The sequence below is a fragment of the Anoplopoma fimbria genome, chromosome 6 (assembly GCF_027596085.1).
Source record: "Anoplopoma fimbria isolate UVic2021 breed Golden Eagle Sablefish chromosome 6, Afim_UVic_2022, whole genome shotgun sequence".
In the NCBI taxonomy this organism is placed as follows: domain Eukaryota; kingdom Metazoa; phylum Chordata; class Actinopteri; order Perciformes; family Anoplopomatidae; genus Anoplopoma; species Anoplopoma fimbria.
Genome location: NC_072454.1, coordinates 769,845 through 789,102, shown reverse-complemented (window position 1 = coordinate 789,102; position 19,258 = coordinate 769,845). Strand labels below are relative to the sequence as shown.

Sequence of the window (19,258 nt, the reverse complement as noted above, 5' to 3'; positions counted from 1 at the left end):
CATTATTTTAACATATTTAACTGATATTCTATACATTATTTTAACATATTTAACTGATATTCTATACATTATTTTATTATTTTATCATATTTAACATATTTAACTGATATTCTATACATTATTTTAACATATTTAACTGATATTCTATACATTATTTTATCATATTTAACTGATATTCTATACATTATTTTAACATATTTAACTGATATTCTATACATTATTTTAACATATTTAACTGATATTCTATACATTATTTTAACATATTTAACTGATATTCTATACATTATTTTAACATATTTAACTGATATTTTCTCATTATTTTACTATATTTAACTGATATTTTATACATTATTTTAACATATTTAACTGATATTCTATACACGCCCCCTCCGCCTCCTCATAGCCACGCCCCCTCCTCCTGCTGCGCCTGCGCAAATCACACCCCGGAAGTGTCGCGCGTATTAGCCTAACAGTGCACTTTAAACCGGGTTAAGGCGCGTTCACGCCGCGCTGTGAGACACGGGGAGGGACGTGAGTTGGCAGCAGAGACGGGGAAGGTGAATATCACGTCTCGGACGCGTTGGTTTGTAACGTATTCGACATGTTAGAGTCACTGTGAGCTGGGCTAAGCTAGCCGGAAGCTAGCTGGAATTCCTACACATTACATTTCCGGTTCCAACCTTCAAAATAAAAGCACACATCGCTATAGGGTGAAATATTCATACTTCATTTACAACTTTATTTATATAAAATGTTTTCACTTAGCCTGTAATTTAGTACTGTAGTTGTTTTACTTTACTAGCCTCATGGGGGATGTTACTGATATTTAAATATATTTTACTGATATTTATATAATTATTTTTCATATATTTTACTGCTATTTATATAATTATTTTTCATATATTTTACTGATATTCTATAATTATTTTTCATATATTTTACTGCTATTTATATAATTATTTTTCATATATTTTACTGATATTCTATAACATTTTTAAATATATTTTACAGATATTCTATAACATTTTTTAAATATATTTTACTGATATTTATATAATTATTTTTCATATATTTTACTGATATTCTATAATATTTTTAAATATATTTTACTGATATTCTGTAATTATTTTTAAATATATTTTACTGATATTCTATAATTATTTTTAAATATATTTTACTGATATTCCATAATAACTTTTCATATATTTTACTGATATTCTATAACATTTTTTTATATATTTTACTGATATTCTATTATAATTTTTCATATATTTTACTGCTATTCTATAATCATATATCAGTCAATCAAATTTAAATAAAAATGATTGAATATATTATATAGCTTGCAGAAGTTAAAATATAGAGATACAATGAATCCTATACATGTTAAATAAATAATATATATTTGTCGTAGACAGTAATTATGAAGTGTATAAACTAATATAAACAAGGTTGTTGTAAATCTACAACATGTTGCCACTTTAGTCTTTATGGTGGATGTGATAGGAGAGAAGCTGATAAAGTGGAAGGAAAAAGAATGAATGAACAATAATATGGTAAATTAAATGGAGATCGTGCAATAAATGAAAAACAATAAAATATATATGTTAAAAGACAAGCTGTTGCCAAACCTACATGTAGTTTTCCTATAAAATGAAGGAAAAATTTGTTTTTTTCTCAGTTATACAACAAAAAAACGAATAAAAAATAAGAAACAAGGAAACAAAAAGTACACTTCACTTGTTAGTGTTACATTGTCAGTTGTTTGTTTGTTTGTTTGTAGACAGACGTAGTGGTCAAACTATATTCAAATTTCTGTCTTTAAAAAAACTAGTTATTTATTCTGTCTTCTTTTAAATGTCAAAATAAACAATGTACATAGAACACAGCTGTCCAAGTAGTCAAAACAGGAGAGAAAGTAGAAAAACACAGACTCAATAACGTGGAATGTAGATGAACACAAAGAAGTTTAAATACATAAAATTGAAGCTTGACACTGCATAAATACATTTAAGGTTGATATTAGTTATTAAAGACATGAAGTAAATGCTTTTATTTTGAAATTAAGTACTTTTTACAGGCTGTGTGTGTGTGTGTGTGTGTGTGTGTGTGTGTGTGTGTGTGTGTGTGTGTGTGTGTGTGTGTGTGTGTGTGTGTGTGTGTGTGTGTGTGTGTGTGTGTGTGTGTGTGTGTGTGTGTGTGTGTGTGTGTGTGTGTGTGTACTGAGGAGGTTTTAAATGTCATCTTTTCTAACTTTAGAGTCGTCGCTCATTAAATGAGACAGTTTAAAGTTTGATCGTCCGTCTGTCTCTACCTCACATCCAATAAACTCACTGAGTGTTTAGAAGTCAAAGATAGTTCAGATACTTATGGAAACCTGATTCTCCAACTGTAAGATTTGTGGAATAAAAATAAATATATGTTGGAAAGATTAAAAAATAAAGGTTGAATATCAGTAAAATATATAAAAATATATCAGGGAAGGTGCCTGGTAAATATCTGAACAAATAATAATCTAATATCCTCAAATTATATGAAATATGCAAGAAATGTCCAAATAAAAAGAACAAATATATAATAATGAGATAGGGGGTTCATATTCAGAGTTTTCTTATAAATTGTGGCTTTTAAAGTGAATATTATACAAAGTCATGACTTACAATTTACTATATTTCAGTTGTGAAAAGTAACTAAGTACTTGTATAATGTACTCAGTACTTTACGTACAGTCCTGAGATATCCTTTTCATGTTCTGCTACTTAATACTTCTATTCTACTACATCTCAGAGGTACATGTTGTGCTTTTAGTGTTCTACATTTATCAGCCAGCTTCAGTTTCTTTACAGATTCAGATTATTAATCAACTAATAAATGATTATCTATTATTATAGATTATTTAAAGTTGCTAAAACGAGCTGCGTTCATTAAACTGATTAACACATTAATGCATCAATAATTATAATACATATTATTCTGCATGATGAGTACTTTTACTTCTGGTACTTTAAGTTTATTTATTGATGCTGATATCATTGAACTATTACTTTCATGACATTTTGAATGACTTTTTTACGGTAAGGAGTATTTCTACATTTAGTCTCTGTCTGCACATAGTTATCGTTTGTGTTTCTGTAAACCAATCACTCCTCTCTGCAGCCTGCAGGGGGCGCCAGCAGAGATTCACACTGTGAGCTTTAACTTCACAGTTTATACAGAGAGTTAAAGGTAGAAGATACAAACAGCTGGAACTGGAGTTTGTCCAGAGTGACCGAGCACAGCAGGCGGAGGAAGTCCGTCACTGGAACTCTATCTGAGTATCACAGAGGACTGAAGGAGGCCACTTCCTGTTTGAGATTCCTGCAGCACAGATTCAGAGCATAGAAGAAGAAACGATACGTCATGTGTTAACCACAATATTTTGTTCAACATTATAGAAGAAGGAAAACTGGACAAACTATTACATTTTAGGAGGAAGACAGGGAAAAGACATTCATTTCTTATTCATTTATGCTCCCCTGGTTTGAGCAGTTTTTCACGAACAAAATGTTAATGTAACTATATATTTTTTTAAAATAAAGAAATAATAATAATCAAATATTATATATATATATTATAATATACCTGCAGCACAAAGCAGGTTGGTGAAAGGTCAGAGGTCACGACAGGACACCGGTGGAACGAGTTGTACGGGTGTGAATGATCTCCTAGGAAGGATTTTCAGTGTCACGTCACTGCTACATCATTTAGTTTTAAATTGTTCTCTACAAATCTGAGAGACTTCTTTTATTTATCATCATGAATTTTGAATAATAAGTTGAAAAGTTTCTCCACAAACTGAGAAATGATTGAGTTCAGGTAAAGAAGTTCAGTCTGCAGCCTGCTAGCGCCCCCCACAGGCTGCAGTGTTCATTACAGCCACCACCTTAACAAACCACATCTGTCTGCTGATAACAGCTGGTCACATCTGCTGAGGAAAACTTTACCATGTGAACAAAAAGCACCAGAACAAGCTGCTAAGACGCTCTTTAGTTCAGGATGAATATAAGATATCATTTATTTTGTGTTGTATTTATATTTAAAAATAATTTAAATAGCACACAGACAGTCCAACTTTAGGTCAAATCCCAGTGTGATGAACTGGAAACCAGTGAGACTCCTGTGTCTAAACGTGTGCGGGGTCGACTCACCTCCCCCTGCACGCCGCCCTCTGATTGGTGGAGCCGCGGTTATTGTTTCCAGCTGTGAAACACACTCTCCGTCTGCATGATGGATGCATGTTCTGCCTCCAACCGTCACACGTTTCTGCTGAGTCATGGTTGTGTAAGAATCTCAGCGTTTTCTTCTGACCGTGATGAAACATCTGACAATGAATGAAACCCTAACCCTAACACTTGCTGCTGCAGATATCTGAGGATAAAATCATCACCTTTTCCACTGGAGTCTGGTTTATCTGGTTTATGGGATGTTTTGTTGTTTTGTTAGTTAATCAGTGGAGGAATGCAACCAAATACAAAACAAATCATAAAACTAACCAGGATGGTGAATTTACACTTAATCTAATCTGCTTTTTAAAATGTGGTCACATAGTGATTTGATATTTAATAGCTGATATTAAAGTCTGTCCGGAGCATAATAAGGTTATTTATTGATTTAGGGGTTAATAAACATTTCTGTTAGTGAAGGACAGATGTTACAGAGTCTCTTAAAACACAATATAATGGAATTAAAGTTATGGAGATCATGGAGCAATGATTAAAAGAAAAGAGAACATTAATGCTTTCATGTCTCCATTCTGTTTTAGCTGAGTCATTAAACCCTGACTGAACCTCCTCAGCAGACAGAATGTGTGAGCGGCCGAAAGTCCACGTCTTCCTGGGGGCTCCTCCTGCTCCTCCTGCTCCTCCTGCTCCTCCTGCCTCCTCTGGCCCAGCCGCGGTGTCTGTATCTGGGGTTCAGGATGAGGAGAGACCCCCGCCGACTGGAGACACCTGGAGCTCATCTGGCAGGATGGACACCTGAGGCCTGCAGCAGGTGAGGCGTTCAGGGACCCTACGGGTTTATTATATTTAATCTATTTACTGAGAAGATGATTCATTTCAGTGCATTATTGTTACGTGTATTTTACATTTTTTTGTTCTATCTTTATATTTCTTATTTATATTTCTGTTTTTTCTAATTGTGAAAAATCAATTAATTCCCACTTAATGAATTCTAGTGTTTTTAGCTTTTGATGTTTTTCTAAATTAAATTTAAATGTCCTTAACTGTCCTTAACAATTAGTTGAATAGTCAGAAGTGTCATGTTGCCTTATCTCTAATATATGAACAGAATGTAATTTTATTTTTCAGACATTGATATTTAAAGTAGATCAATAAAATCAAACCAAAAAGTCAAATGTTCTGCATTTTATAATCGCTAATGGTCAGAAAGTTGCATTATTTCGTCTATAATTTATGTCCCAGTAAAACTTTTTAGTGTTTTTAGTTCTAGCTTTGATTCATTCAAGTTCTGATGAAACAGACGAGATATACCGTGTGACCCAGAGAGCTTTAGAGGAGGTCTTTATGCTAAGCTAAGCTAACCAGCCGCTTGCTGTAGCTTCATATTTACTGTACAAACAGAAGAGATTAATCTGAACATCCAACTCTTAGCAAGAAAGAAAAAATATGTATCTTTTAAAATGACGTAAATTATAAATAAAACGATTTGCTGATTTTTCAGACGAAGCTGGAAGTCTTTTGTTGGAACGAACCGGCCAAGAGAAGATAAAAGCTGATCGATATACGTCGAGTTCACGAATCCAGGACGATGAACCGAACATGGATGAGGAGGACTCAGCCTCTAAAGCTGATTGGACCACAGAGGCGCCACAACGACGCCGAGAACAAGAGGCGATATCTGGCTGTGAACTAAACAGCGTTCAGCAAGATCTCAGACATTCAGAGAGACTCCTGAGCAGAGACGGAGAACCAGATGACGGACGGGAGGATCGGTGTTCGGCTTCAGTGTGTGAGTATCTGGACAGCTGTTTCCCTGCAGCTCAACCAGAACCACCAGAACGACCTGAACCTGAACCTGAACCTGGCGCCCCCCCTCTGTCCACCCAGACTCAGTACCTCACCACCTGGACTCTGAGTCAGGCATTAATCCTGAGAGGCAGGAGTGGAGTCCAACCAGCAACCAGCCCTGAGAAAGCTCCACCCCCTAAAACACCACCCAGAAACACCCAATCGCCTCCATCCGCCTCCTCCAGCACCCCGGAGCTCTTCAGCCCTCTGACCCCGTCACCTGGAGCCTCCGCCGAAGGGCTCTTGGGCCAACCCAGCGCGACCCCGAGGGCGGAGGAAGGAGGCGTCGTGGTCGAGGTCACCGCGGACGGGGTTCTCTGCTCCCAGGAGGCGGAGCAACAGGAGTCCAGGACCCCCGAAGACTCTTCTTCCAGACCCCATCAATTCAAGAAAGCTCGAATCTCAGAAGCATCCGCCGCCACCCCCTCCATCGCCACCGCCGGGCTCCGAAGTCCCACCACACTTCTGATCCGGTGTGACAAACGGGGGGTTCGGCTCTCGGTTCTGGTGGCGGTGGTTCACCCCTGTCACCTGAAGGAGGTGAAGGTGAGTGGAGATGTTACGATATTTCTCATAAAACTAGATTTATGTAAAGAGGATTTCTTCTCTCAAATTTTTACGGCATAATATTTTGTTATTGGAATATTATTTGGATCAACAAGAATCTACAACCACTAGCATGCTAATATGCTGATGTTATGCTAGGTATAATGTTTACATCTTCATTTATGTATTAGCATGCTAACATAATTAGCAGCAAACTCAGAGTCCAGTTGAGGCTGATGAATGTCTTCAGTTCTGCAGGTAAAAGTGTTGGACACATTAACATGTTGACCTACTGGTGGCGCTAGATGGAAAAGTCAGGATGATTCGTCCTCTGGGGAACACGAATGTCTGGACTTGATGTAGAGTTATGACAGTCTGGTCCAAAGTGGTAGAACGACCAGAGACACACAAGCTACAAATGAAGATTTATGTAGAAATGAAGATCCTTCAATAAAACATCTAACTTCTGCGTTCGTTCTGCATCCCACGTTTGATTTGTTGGACTGAAGGTGAAGTCCGGGCCGGCGGCAGGAACTTCAGTCCCTCTGGCGTCCATCGTGGTGACGGACCAATCAGGCGTTGAGATGAAGGTGGTGCTGTGGCGACGGGCGGCGTTCTGGGCATTGACCGTCAGTCCTGGAGACGTTCTGCTCATCACAGGTACAGAAATGTAGATGATGGGCTCAACAGCGTGTCTGAAACAGGAAACAACCTCCGGTTCTAAAGAGTGAAGCTGATGAGGAAGTTCTTAAACCTGCAGTTCCTCAAATGACCACTTGAGGCTCTAAAACTTGTCCACCTCCGCAGATCTCCATGTTTAAATGTTCAACTTTACAGCAGAATAAACAGGTTTACAGCCTGGTATGAAAAGCCTGGTAAAAACCGCTAATTCACCCGTTCACTCCACCGTACTGGAGGATGAATGTTTGTATAAGTCAATGCTTTATATTATATCAAGCTTATTGTTATGCATATTTGAGGGCGTGGCCTCTTTGAGTGACAGGTGAGTGTCGTGTCAGGTAGCTAGCTGCTAGCTTTCTGCTCAGCTCCACAAAGATCCACCTCTTTAAGAGTTAAGTCTGTTATGTCACAACCAAGATGGCCGACTCTGAGCTTCACAACGGGTTAGGGTTAGAGGTTAGAGGTTAGAGGTTAGGGTTAGAGGTTAGGGTTAGAGGTTAGGGGTTAGAGGTTAGGGTTAGAGGTTAGAGGTTAGGGTTAGAGGTTAGGGTTAGAGGTTAGAGAGTTAGTTAGAGGTTAGAGGTTAGGGTTAGAGGTTAGGGTTAGAGGTTAGAGGTTAGGGGTTAGAGGTTAGAGGTTAGAGGTTAGAGAGGTTAGAGGTTAGAGGTTAGGGTTAGAGGTTAGAGGTTAGAGGTTAGAGGTTAGAGGTTAGAGGTTAGAGGTTAGGGTTAGGTTAGGGTTAGAGGTTAGGGTTAGGGTTAGAGGTTAGAGGTTAGGGTTAGAGGTTAGGGTTAGAGGTTAGAGGTTAGGGTTAGAGGTTAGGGGTTAGAGGTTAGGGTTCGGCTCTTCAGAAACCTCTGGGCGATGAATGAAATGAATCCTCTCTAGAGAACATTTACAAAAAGTTTAGAGTAAAACCAACAAAGTGTTTTCATGTGGAATTAAATCAGATTTTCGTTTCGACAAATTGCATCCATCTTGATATTGGTGACTTTTGAAGGAAAAGAAAAGCCTAGAGACAGCAGACCTTTTCCTCTCTGCAGACATCACTGTGAATATAGAACCAGCTCCAGCTCACAGTCCACCCTCTACAAACCAGCAAGCTCTGTGATGAACGTTGCTCTGGGATGAACGTTGCTCTGGGATGAACGTTGCTCTGGGATGAACGTTGCTCTGGGATGAACGTTGCTCTGGGATGAACGTTGCTCTGGGATGAACGTTGCTCTGTGATGAACGTTGCTCTGGGATGAACGTTGCTCTGTGATGAACGTTGCTCTGGGATGAACGTTGCTCTGGGATGAACGTTGCTCTGTGATGAACGTTGCTCTGGGATGAACGTTGCTCTGGGATGAACGTTGCTCTGTGATGGCTCTGGGATGAACGTTGCTCTGGGATGAACGTTGCTCTGTGATGAACGTTGCTCTGTGATGAACGTTGCTCTGGGATGAACGTTGCTCTGGGATGAACGTTGCTCTGGGATGAACTCTGGGATGAACGTTGCTCTGGGATGAACGTTGCTCTGGGATGAACGTCTCTGGGATGAACGTTGCTCTGTGATGAACGTTGCTCTGGGATGAACGTTGCTCTGTGATGAACGTTGCTCTGGGATGAACGTTGCTCTGGGATGAACGTTGCTCTGTTCCTCTCTGCTGCCTCCCATCAGGACTGCAGGTGAATGAAGACAGGTGGAGAGGAGAGACGGTGCTGCAGTCGACCTTCAGCAGCAGACTGCTCAACCTTGGACGTGTCACCGCCTCCACCTTACCGCCAGGTACGACCAAACCCGCCCGGCAACCAATCAGCAGCCTCCCTCCTCCTGCGGGGCTCCCGTCCAATCATCTCTCTCCGTCTCCCTCCTCCAGCTCCTCAGCATGTCGATCCCCGCTCTCTCAGCTCCCTGTGTGGCTTTCTTCGTGAGCGGCGCCCCCTGCTGGTGTCATTGAAGCTCCGCCCACCTCAGGACCTGAGCCGCCTCCCCTACGCCACCCTGAGGTCGCTGAGGGTCAACACGCTGGTCCACGCTCTGCTGCGTGTCACGCACACACACATCAGCACAGGTGAGTGGGTCGCAGGTACAGAGGCCAATAACACAGCAGCATTATGGGTAACATAATGTCCTGTTTCTCTGCTGTGTCCTTATTAACACTCTGCAGACATTGTTTTAATATTGATCAATAGATCAACATCACTCTGTGATGTGGAAAATGAAGACTATGAAATTCTACCCGGCTATTTTTATGCATATAAGACCAGAACTAAGAACAGAGACTCTTTATGCGTTCTGATCTCCTCCATCATCACCGTCAACAAGAAACGGGACAACTCTCTCTACAAACAGACACTAAAACACTGGACCATCTCCACACAGTTCAAAGGTCAAATCTATTTCATTCACTTTTAAACATTTTACAGATGCTTGTCTCGTCGTTAAGGTTAAACAGACGTATAAAGTTTGTTCAAACAGCCTCTCTCTCCTGGAACAGTCCTCCTATTGAGTTAAAGAAAGAACTGATTACCTTTAAACAAAAACTAAACACACGGCTTAAAGCAACAAAAAAAACTGCAATCACAGAAATCACACTATCTCCACTCTGACACTGCAGTTATACTCTATCGTTGTTTTTACACATCTGATCTTTTTAAATGTATTCATGTATTATATAGTATTGTGCTGTACAGTGTTGTACTATAGTGCTGTTGAGCTGTACTGATAATATAATATAATTTTAATAACCTGCTCAGGGACTGCAGATGAATAATTAGCTCCCTCGCTAACTCTGGCACATTTATACTGAGGTGGAAACTGAAATGTTGATTATTGTGCACTTTACCTGATAAATAAATAAAAAGAAAGAAAGAAAGACGAACAGCAGTAAATGACATCAGGATACATAAACATACAAACAGTACATATAAAAGGGGGTTCTAATCCGAGAATGTCTCTATCGATAAGTTACCTCATATACAGGAGCTTAGAAAGGAGGAAGCCTGAAGAAGAAGGTTGGATTCTCTTATACATTGGCTGAATTTGAAGTTTTGGTTTCGATGATATTCATTAAACTGTTGGTTGTTAGTTTGGCGGAGTGAGGCAGAGTCTCGCTGCAGGTCAGCTGTTCAGCTGCAGGCTGTTCTGACTGTGGAGCAGCCGCACGGCCAGCAGGGGGCGCTACTGCTGTGGGGAGCAGCAGTGGACTGGCTGCCTCGCTTCAACAGAGACAAAGGTACTAAAACACAGAAACGTACATGTGTGAAGACACAAACTCACCAAGATTACAAAAACGTATCCTCCGTATCACTCAGCGGCTGTGTGGGACTTTCGGTTCCTCCTTGTGAGGGAGGGTTTGACCTCCGACCTCACCGAGCTGCACTCCACCCCCTGGAGCTCGGTCCGGCCTCTGGACCCTGCCAACCGCCGGGCGCAGGACTTCCTTCAACCGCGGTCAGTCCCAACAGGAAACAGAGGCAGTCTGGAGCTGGACCTCGACACGCTGCTGTCTCAGAAATACAGCGGTGAGTTGGAGAGCGTTGCAGATTTATTAGTCATAAACATTGCACCGGCTGTAAATATAGTCTGGTGAGGAACCTAACCTAACAAACTAAATAAGCTGGTGAGGAAAGCCAGCTCTGTGGTGGTCTGGAGCTGGACAGTCTGGAGTCAGTGGGTGAGAGGAGGATGAAGGCCACACTCAGAGCCATCCTGGACAATCCCTCTCACCCGCTCCATGAGGAGCTGTGGCAGCTGGGCAGCTGGTTAGTCTGCATCTTAATGCAATTCACTCCTCAAAACCACAAATGTCAACCATGTGGTGCTTGAAAAAAAGGTAAAGGGCCACAATGTATGCCTGAATTTAACTTTCATGGCAATCCAGTAGTTGTTGAAAGCTGACTGATGACCAACTGGCTTTGCCTTCCCTAAAACTATGACAAAAAATTGTGCCCTGAAGCATGAACAAATAAATATGTGATTAAAAAGTATAGGACCTAAACCTGAACCCTGAGGTACACCAGAAGGAAGTCAAAGCATACATATGATACATAAGGACATTAACTTTAATTTTCAGAAACCCTACAAGTAAATTAAGGCTCATTACATGTGATAAAAATGTTCAAACATGACAACAACAGGAAGGTCTTGCGGTCTCCTCCACCAGGTGATGTGGAGCTCAGAGTCCAGTTCACCGCCTTCCACTTCCAGGACTCTTCGCCTTCCCAGAATGCACCTCAGCCAGTCTTGGACAGCTCTACCCCGCTGGATGATATCCTGGTGGCGCTGAATGGTGACATCACCTACACCGGCTGTGGTCGCTGCTCCGCCGAGCTTGATAGCGATGCAAATGGCATCTACGGCCCCTGTTACCCCTGCCTGCCCCACACCGCTGTACGCCGCTACTACAGGTACTACTACTACTACTACTACTACACCGTCGTGTTAGTATTTCCACTGTACACATGAACACGTTAGTAAATACATACATTTGAAGTTTACTTATATAAGACTCCGAAGGTTCTTTTTTTTTTTTTCACAGAATCATTTTTAATTAAGATTGCAGTACATTAATGGTCATTTTATTTTAAAGTTCATTATTTTATCTTGTGTGTTGTGTTAATTAGTTTATTTATTATTTTGGTATGTGGATAACTTTAAGCTATAATAACATATAGATAACATTAGAATACAAATAAATAATATGACATTATGATTATTTTGATATTGACATTTTGGGAAATCCAGACCATAAAACATTAATAACTTAGGTTTAGTTGTTGTCTTGTGTTAATCACTGCAATTAAAGACAAGTCGATCTTTTATTGAGTGACAGAAGCGTCCAATCATGTAGTTCGATCTTTGCTGGTGGGCGGGGCCAAACCCGGTCTTCCCTTTGAGTTATAGCTTAAAGTAGATCAACTCTAAAAATACATGCTGTTTGTGTTTGTGTTTGTGTGTCACAGGCCAGGTGTGTTGACAGTGAGTGGGCGGGGCATCTGTCAGGTGCGTGTTCAGGTTCCTCCTGTTCCGCTGCAGAAGATCCTCGAGGCTCCACCCGATAAACTCAGCAGGAGCTCAGGTGGGACACAGAGTGACTTCCTGTCAGTCGTAATTCAACTCAGTGAAGCTTTATTGACTCCTCAAGACGTTTCTATCAAAAGACATGTTGCGGCGCCGACCGGTCGAGATGCTCCAGGGTGATTGTGATTGGTCAGGACTGTAGAGTTGCTAGAGTTCACACAGTCTCTCTGTTTTGTGTCTCTCAGCTCCAGGCTCCGAGGTGAAGAACATCCAGGTGGCAGCAGAGAAGATCCAGACCTTCCTCTCACTCCCAAGAAAAACCTTCATCCTCACTATTCGTAGCCACTTCCTGTGCGACGAAAACAGCGTCCCCATCAGTCAGGACTTCACGCTGCTGGACCTTCAGTTGGCCGGCTGATGGACTGTGGAGGGCGAAGGTTGGACTGCTTCAACCTGATATGGTTTGTTGGAATGTGTTGAGCGGATCAGCAGGATCTTCTTAGTCCTCCCGAAAACACAAGAGCACAAAAGTGTAAGGAACATTTATCTGCTCTAGTGTGAGCTGCTAACGTTAGCATGCCCGGCTAACTAGCTTTACTACCTACAGAAGTCACTTCCAAGGACAAGGACGTTTTCAGTGGCCAACTACGGTGGTTTGTGGATTCTAAAAGTCAACCAACCAACTCACGGAGCTAACGTTAGCTCCATCAGCTAGCTAGCCCGAGTGAACATTCCCCATCACAGACCTTTGGTGCATATCATGACCCTCTCTCTAGCCTTGTTTCCTACATATCATACTTCCAGTTCCAAATACGTTCAGAAACACTTTTTCCATAGTTTACACACATAAACACACCACCGGGCTGACCAGAGGGTGTTCAGATTACTTGGATTTGTTGCAGTCGGTCCCAATTTTTTTAATTAGGTAGAACAAAGTCCAGACCAGAGGCGTCCAAGACTGATTGGAAAACCCGTCCAGTGCATATATATATGTATATATATATATGTATATGTATATATATATGTGTATATATATATATACATATATATATATATATATATATATATATATATATATATATATGTGTATATGTATATATATATATGTATATGTATATGTATATATATATATATATATATATGTATATATGTATATGTATATATATATATATATATATATATATATATATATATATATATGTGTTTCAGCGTTGTTGGTATTCCTTTCACCGTCCACTTTAGCTGCCAACATACACTGACAAGGTGATAGGTCGAAGTCTGTATATATTCCCTCATCATTAATTAAGATTATCACTCCCTCTGATTCACTCAAACAAATCACAGCAGACTTGTCCATGTTTGTGATTGGTCGGATGCTGCAAACCCCGCCCCCTTTATGTGAAGGTCTCTTAACCAGAGAGAGAGACCCGGAATTGATTTACAGAGTTCACAACCAGCTTCATAGGACGGTTTAGAGGGGTCGTGGTTGTTCATTAAACCTGATAACTTAAAGATGCTGTGGGTTTGTTGAAGTCGTTTCATGGAACAGGCCTCTGCTGCTCAGAGCCCCTAGTGTAACAAAAATAAATAGATAAATAACAAATAACAACAACATAATCAAACTAATAAATCCGCTCCCACACTCCGGCCCCTAAATGTCCAAACATGACATGAGGAAGGTCTTGCGGTCTCCTCCTCCGCCTTAAGTCGTATTTATTCCTTAATGACTTTCAATGAGGTCATTTTGTCCTAAAACTTTTGACCGTGCATTAAACTAATACTTGTCTGCTCTGCTTTGGTTTAACCTCCAGGACACAAACCCTGTCTTCTGACTGTGGGTTTGAAGTAGTCCATTCTTTTCTCCTATGTTGTCTTTTGTGTCTCCGGGTCTTTTCCAACGATGCTGAGGTCAGCATGGATTTATTTCATATTCTGCACAAACACACTGAACTATCACAAGCACAGTTCCCTGCTTCCAGGTTATCATCACCACAACCAGAAACCAAACGCATGCATAAGACGATGGGCTCATTGAGACCAACCAGTCCTGATCACATCGATCTGCAACAATCCGACCCGCACCGAACCCAGAGGACAAAGCTGAGCAGTGAACGGTCCTCTCAGAGGAGCGGTTTCATCTACACGGGTTTAAAGTCACGTTTCAGTCCTCGTGCAGTCTCTCTCTCTTGTTTTGGTAAAATATAAGAAGTCTCTTCCTGTTGATCACCTGACTCTGACACACCTCCTACCTTTATCCATTCACCTGAACAGCTGCCCCTAGTGTCAATGGAATAAACACAAAAATAACAACATAATGAAAATAATGATATCCAGTTGGTTCAAATCATCATAATTATCAGTATATCACAATATTACTTAAATAATATGAATTCACTCAGTTTTAAGGACATTTTTGGCATAAACTCTTTATTTTAAATCACCACAATTAAAACACGTCCAGTTTACAGTGTAATTTATCCCACCGGACCATCCACTTAATGCTTAAGCTTTTAACGTTTCCTAAAAACACAGGTATCACTAATAACATTTTATGCATTACTTCAGAATATTACACGTTGTTTTCCTCAATATTTATCAAAGTAAACCTTTGCACACTGAAATGATTATATGTCCAACATGGAAACCATGAACAAATCAAATAATTGGAGTCGTTTTTAATTTATATGACCACAAAGTAAATCAATAAATGTCCAGAGTGAGAGTTAGAGTCAATTTGTGTTCAAACAAACCAGATATAACTTATTCACTTTGCAGATGTTGGTTTGTTTGTTTTTAACCTCTGGACAGAGACATGCTAGCTGCTTTTACCTGTTCACCAGGCTTTATGCTAAGCTAAGCTAACCCTCAACACAGATCTGCATTTATCTGATTTAGCTTCTCATGAGCTGTTTTTAATAACTCATCTGCATTGGCTCAATCACAAACAAGTCTAATACAACGTAACAGAAGATATTAATATATTTTGGGTTGCATTCTGAATAAATAGCTGACGGACAGATGAGACACAACACGTTCTCCGTTTCACCGCCTCCTCTGACTTTGTGAAGCTGGCGTGTTCGAGCTGAGACGTGAAAAGTTTTTCTTTGAAAGAAATAACAAGCAGTAAATGTGAGGAATATATATATATATATATATATATATATATATATATATAAATATATATTTTTTTGTTTTTCAGTCTTCTTCCATCAGAGTCTAGGATGTGTTCTCAGAGGTCAGGAAGTCATTTCTTTCCCTCCAGCTGTTTCTTCGGCCACATCCATCAGATCGTTGAACAAATCTGAAAAACAGAAACAAGAAAATAACTAGTTGAATATTTAAAATCACCCAAAGGAAAAAAAAAAACTATTAAAAGCATTATTAAAGAACCTGTATTTCCATCGTCCACATGGTTTTCCATCGTTTGAGCTTTAACTCACCTCTTCTTCTGCAGTGCTTTAATGGTTCAATATATATATATATATATATATATATATACATATATATTACTATATTACCATATAATACTCACACAACAGCAGTGGAGGGTTTTATTTTGACTGTTTTATGGATTTCTCTTTTTAAAACGTGTTTCATTATTTGGTCACAGGTTGTGCAGATTATCTTTGATACTTGATCCGGTGTCTGTGAACTTCATGTACCTCCATCATTTAACTCAACCGTCCGTCCTCTCATCGCTCCTCCGTCGTCACCTCCTCCATGGTTATCTTCCTCGTGGCCTCCAGCAGAGCCAACTCCCTCCAGCTCACTGAAGAGACCTGAAAACCCAGATTTACTCTCTTTCTTCTTGTCGTCGTCGTCATCTCTGTCGAAGATCTTTGAGAAGAAGCTTTCCTTCTTGTCGTCTCTGTCCTTCTCACTCGTATGCTTCTTCTTGTCGTCGTCTTGGTCAAAGATCTTTGAGAAGAACCCTCCTTCCTTTTCGTCCTTGTCCTTGTCCTCGTGACCGAGAGCCTTCTTCACGGCGTCCTCCACCATGTCTCCTGCAGAACAAACAGCAGCACAGTGTCAGCTAACAGGAAACCACAAGTGTTTGATTTAACCCACCGGGGGCAGCAGAGGGGGGGGTTTATCTCCGAGGGCGAAGATGAGTAAATATTGGAAATTTGCCTGAAGCTCCAATCACCTGTTTCTCCATGCTGATTAAAGTTAAACATGATGTTTGCTAATAGTTCATTTTAATGGCAGCTAACTCTACAACCAGGAGGCAACCTCCGGTTCTTTAAAGTGAACCCAAAGCTTCATGTGTTAAAGCTGCATTCTCTCTCCTGTCCACCAGGGGGCGACTCCTCTGGTTGTATAGAAGTCTATGAGAAAATGACTCTACTTCTCTCTTGATTTATTCCCTCAGTAAACATTGTAAACATGAGTTTATGGTCTCAATCTCTAGTTTCAAGTCTTCTTCAATACAGCATGATGTTCATTTAGTAAATGATGCTCCATTTAGAGTCAAACAGACCATAAAGCAGGGGATGCTTTAGGGCGGGATATTAGAGAGAATGCAGCTTTAAGACATGAAGCTTTGACTTCACTTTGCTGAACTGGAGGTTGCTCTGAGGTTGCTGGTTTGCTCCAGACTGAAACCTCTCAACTACATCTCTCTCTACAGTTCCTCTACCTTCAACAAGAACTCAGCTCTCTTCATCGATTCAATCCAACACATTTACATCAAAAGTGGGATATTGTCCCGTTAAATCATTTATCTTTTTAACATTATCAGCAGCAAAGATCACTTAACCCTTTGATGTTGACATGTGAATTTATCCATATAGATAAAAATACAGGTTTTCACCCAACATTGTGACATGTGACATCAATTTACTTATTGATGAACTTGATACAGTGTTATAAATGAACGTCTGTGATGACATCATCATGAATTCTGGGAATAACTCTGGGACTGAACCATGACGCTCCACTAAAACGTCCTCGTCCAGTTGGTTTATTCCAGCCTTCAGTCACAGAGAAGTACTCTGATCCTGCACTGCAGTAACCCGACAACGAGCCATGCAAATCAGGACCATGCAAACACTCCTTATTCCTCCCCCCTTTTCTCTACTCACCCATTTTTTCTGCAATCCATTTAGAAGCCATCTCTGCCCGTCTGTCTGCCCGTCTGTCTGCCCGTCTGTCTCTCTGTCTGTCTCTCTGTCTGTCTCTCTGTCTGTCTCTCTCTCTGTAGCTGTCTGTCTGTCTCTAAGTGTCTCTGTCGTTGTGATGAGTCTTCAGTTTGTCCTCTTCCAGGTGAGACTGACTCTTTCGGGTCAACGCCCCTCTCAGGTGTCCCTCCCTGTCCCTCCCCCTCCCTCCCCGTCGGTGTTTTGTCTGCGGACAGGACCGACCGGTTCCACCTGATCCAGAGTCAGAATAAAGCTTCTCTCAGACTCTCATGTTCTTGGAATAAATCTGTTTGTGTCGCAAAATAAGAACATTTACTCCCGTTCTAGTACAACCTTTACTCAGATACTTGAGTATTTCTAGCTGCCCCTTTGAAGTGATGAACGCAGTGATTTATTGATAACAGAATGACAATGAGTACCTTTACTCTTCGTACTAATGTTTTGACATCAGTACTTTTGTACTTTTACTGTAGCAAAGGTTTGAGTGCATCCTACCTGACAGGCCGATCCTACCAGGTGACATGGAGGGGGCCGTGTCAGAACCACGCACGCTGTCTCGGGGGTTCCACAAGGCTCAGTTCTGGGCCCCCTTCTCTTCTCGCTCTACACAACATCTCTGGGTTCTGTTATTCGCTCGCATGACTTCTCTTACCATTGTTATGCCGATGACACCCAGCTGGTCTTGTCATTTCCTCCCGGTGACACCCAAGTGGAGCCACGCATTGCTGCGTGCTTGGCTGACATCTCGAAGTGGATGGCGACAGACCTGTCGTCCAGGAGTACTCTAACAGAATGTCGTTGTCAGCAAACATTGCATCGGTCCTCACCTCCTCTACAACATCAGGAGGATTCGCCCCTTCCTCACTGAGTGCTCATCCAGGCTTCTCCCGCCTGGACTACTGCAGCTCTGTGGAGCTTGTCAGAAAGCTGCAGCACGTCTGGTGTTCAATCGCCCCAAGTTCTCTACACAACTTCCTTCTCCGTTCCCTACACTGGCTCCCTGTAAAGTTTTAAGAGTGCTAGCGGGCAGTGAAAGAACAGTCCTTCCTATTGGTCAAGTGCTCTGCTGCCTCGGGGCGACTGGTTGCCCCGTCGCTCAGAGGTCCCTGCGGCCGAGCTTTTTTCTGTAGGACAGCAGAGTACTGCAGTATATCTGAGTCCTTCTTCCAGCTCTGTGCTGCAGAGCCGGTTAGTCCTTATGACTTCTGTTTCAATACCTATGTGATAAAAGCATCTGCTAAATGACTGTATGTAATGTAATGTAATGTAGTACTGCACAATGCTCTGTGCTGCAGAGCCGGTTAGTCCCGTTTCAGTGAGGCGATGAGAACAATGTGCAGAGACTCCGTCCTCCATTTCTGTGAAATAAACATGACTGTGTGCTGGAATGTAAGCGCATTAACTCAAGTACTGTACATAAGTACACATTCTAAGTACTTGTACTACTTCATTTATCTGACAGCTTTAGTTTCTTTACATGACATTAGAGTCATGTAGCAGAGGCTTTTCTCCAAAGCGACTTACAGTCAGTAGTATGTTACATATCATTCACCCATTCACACACTGATGACAGGCTACCATCAAGGTGCCACCATCAGACTCTAACTAACATTCATCATCAGTCCACACCGATGGCCTTCAGGAGCAACTTGGGGTTAAGTGTCTTGCCCAAGGACACATCGACTGCCGAAGCCGGGTATCGAACCACCGACCCTCTGATTGGAGAACTACCTTGCTCTCCACTGCGCCACAGCTGCCTTTACTAACGAACATTTTTAGACACATGAAGCATAAATTAAATAAGATGTTTTTGT

At 41.0% G+C, this 19,258-nt stretch overlaps 1 protein-coding gene across 1 annotated transcript; it reads left to right on the top strand.

The window, feature by feature from the left end:
* Positions 1-4,894: 4,894 nt before the first annotated feature.
* shld2 (shieldin complex subunit 2) lies at positions 4,895-13,269 on the top strand. Its single transcript, XM_054600707.1, has 10 exons — positions 4,895-5,031; positions 5,722-6,614; positions 7,124-7,274; positions 8,959-9,066; positions 9,158-9,352; positions 10,370-10,516; positions 10,596-10,805; positions 11,447-11,690; positions 12,246-12,383; positions 12,526-13,269. The coding sequence occupies exons 2-10, from the start codon at positions 5,820-5,822 to the stop codon at positions 12,719-12,721; spliced, it is 2,184 nt and encodes a 727-aa protein (XP_054456682.1). The 5' UTR covers positions 4,895-5,031; positions 5,722-5,819; the 3' UTR covers positions 12,722-13,269.
* The last annotated feature ends 5,989 nt before the right edge of the window (positions 13,270-19,258 follow it).

Bases quoted from the DNA above. Each gene is read 5' to 3' on its own strand.
- shld2 (XM_054600707.1), top strand. From the start codon at position 5,820: ATGGATGAGGAGGACTCAGCCTCTAAAGCTGATTGGACCACAGAGGCG. The intron at 7,275-8,958 runs GTACAGAAATGT...GCCTCCCATCAG, and splicing joins AGACGTTCTGCTCATCACAG to GACTGCAGGTGAATGAAGAC. The intron at 10,806-11,446 runs GTGAGTTGGAGA...CTCCTCCACCAG, and splicing joins GCTGTCTCAGAAATACAGCG to GTGATGTGGAGCTCAGAGTC.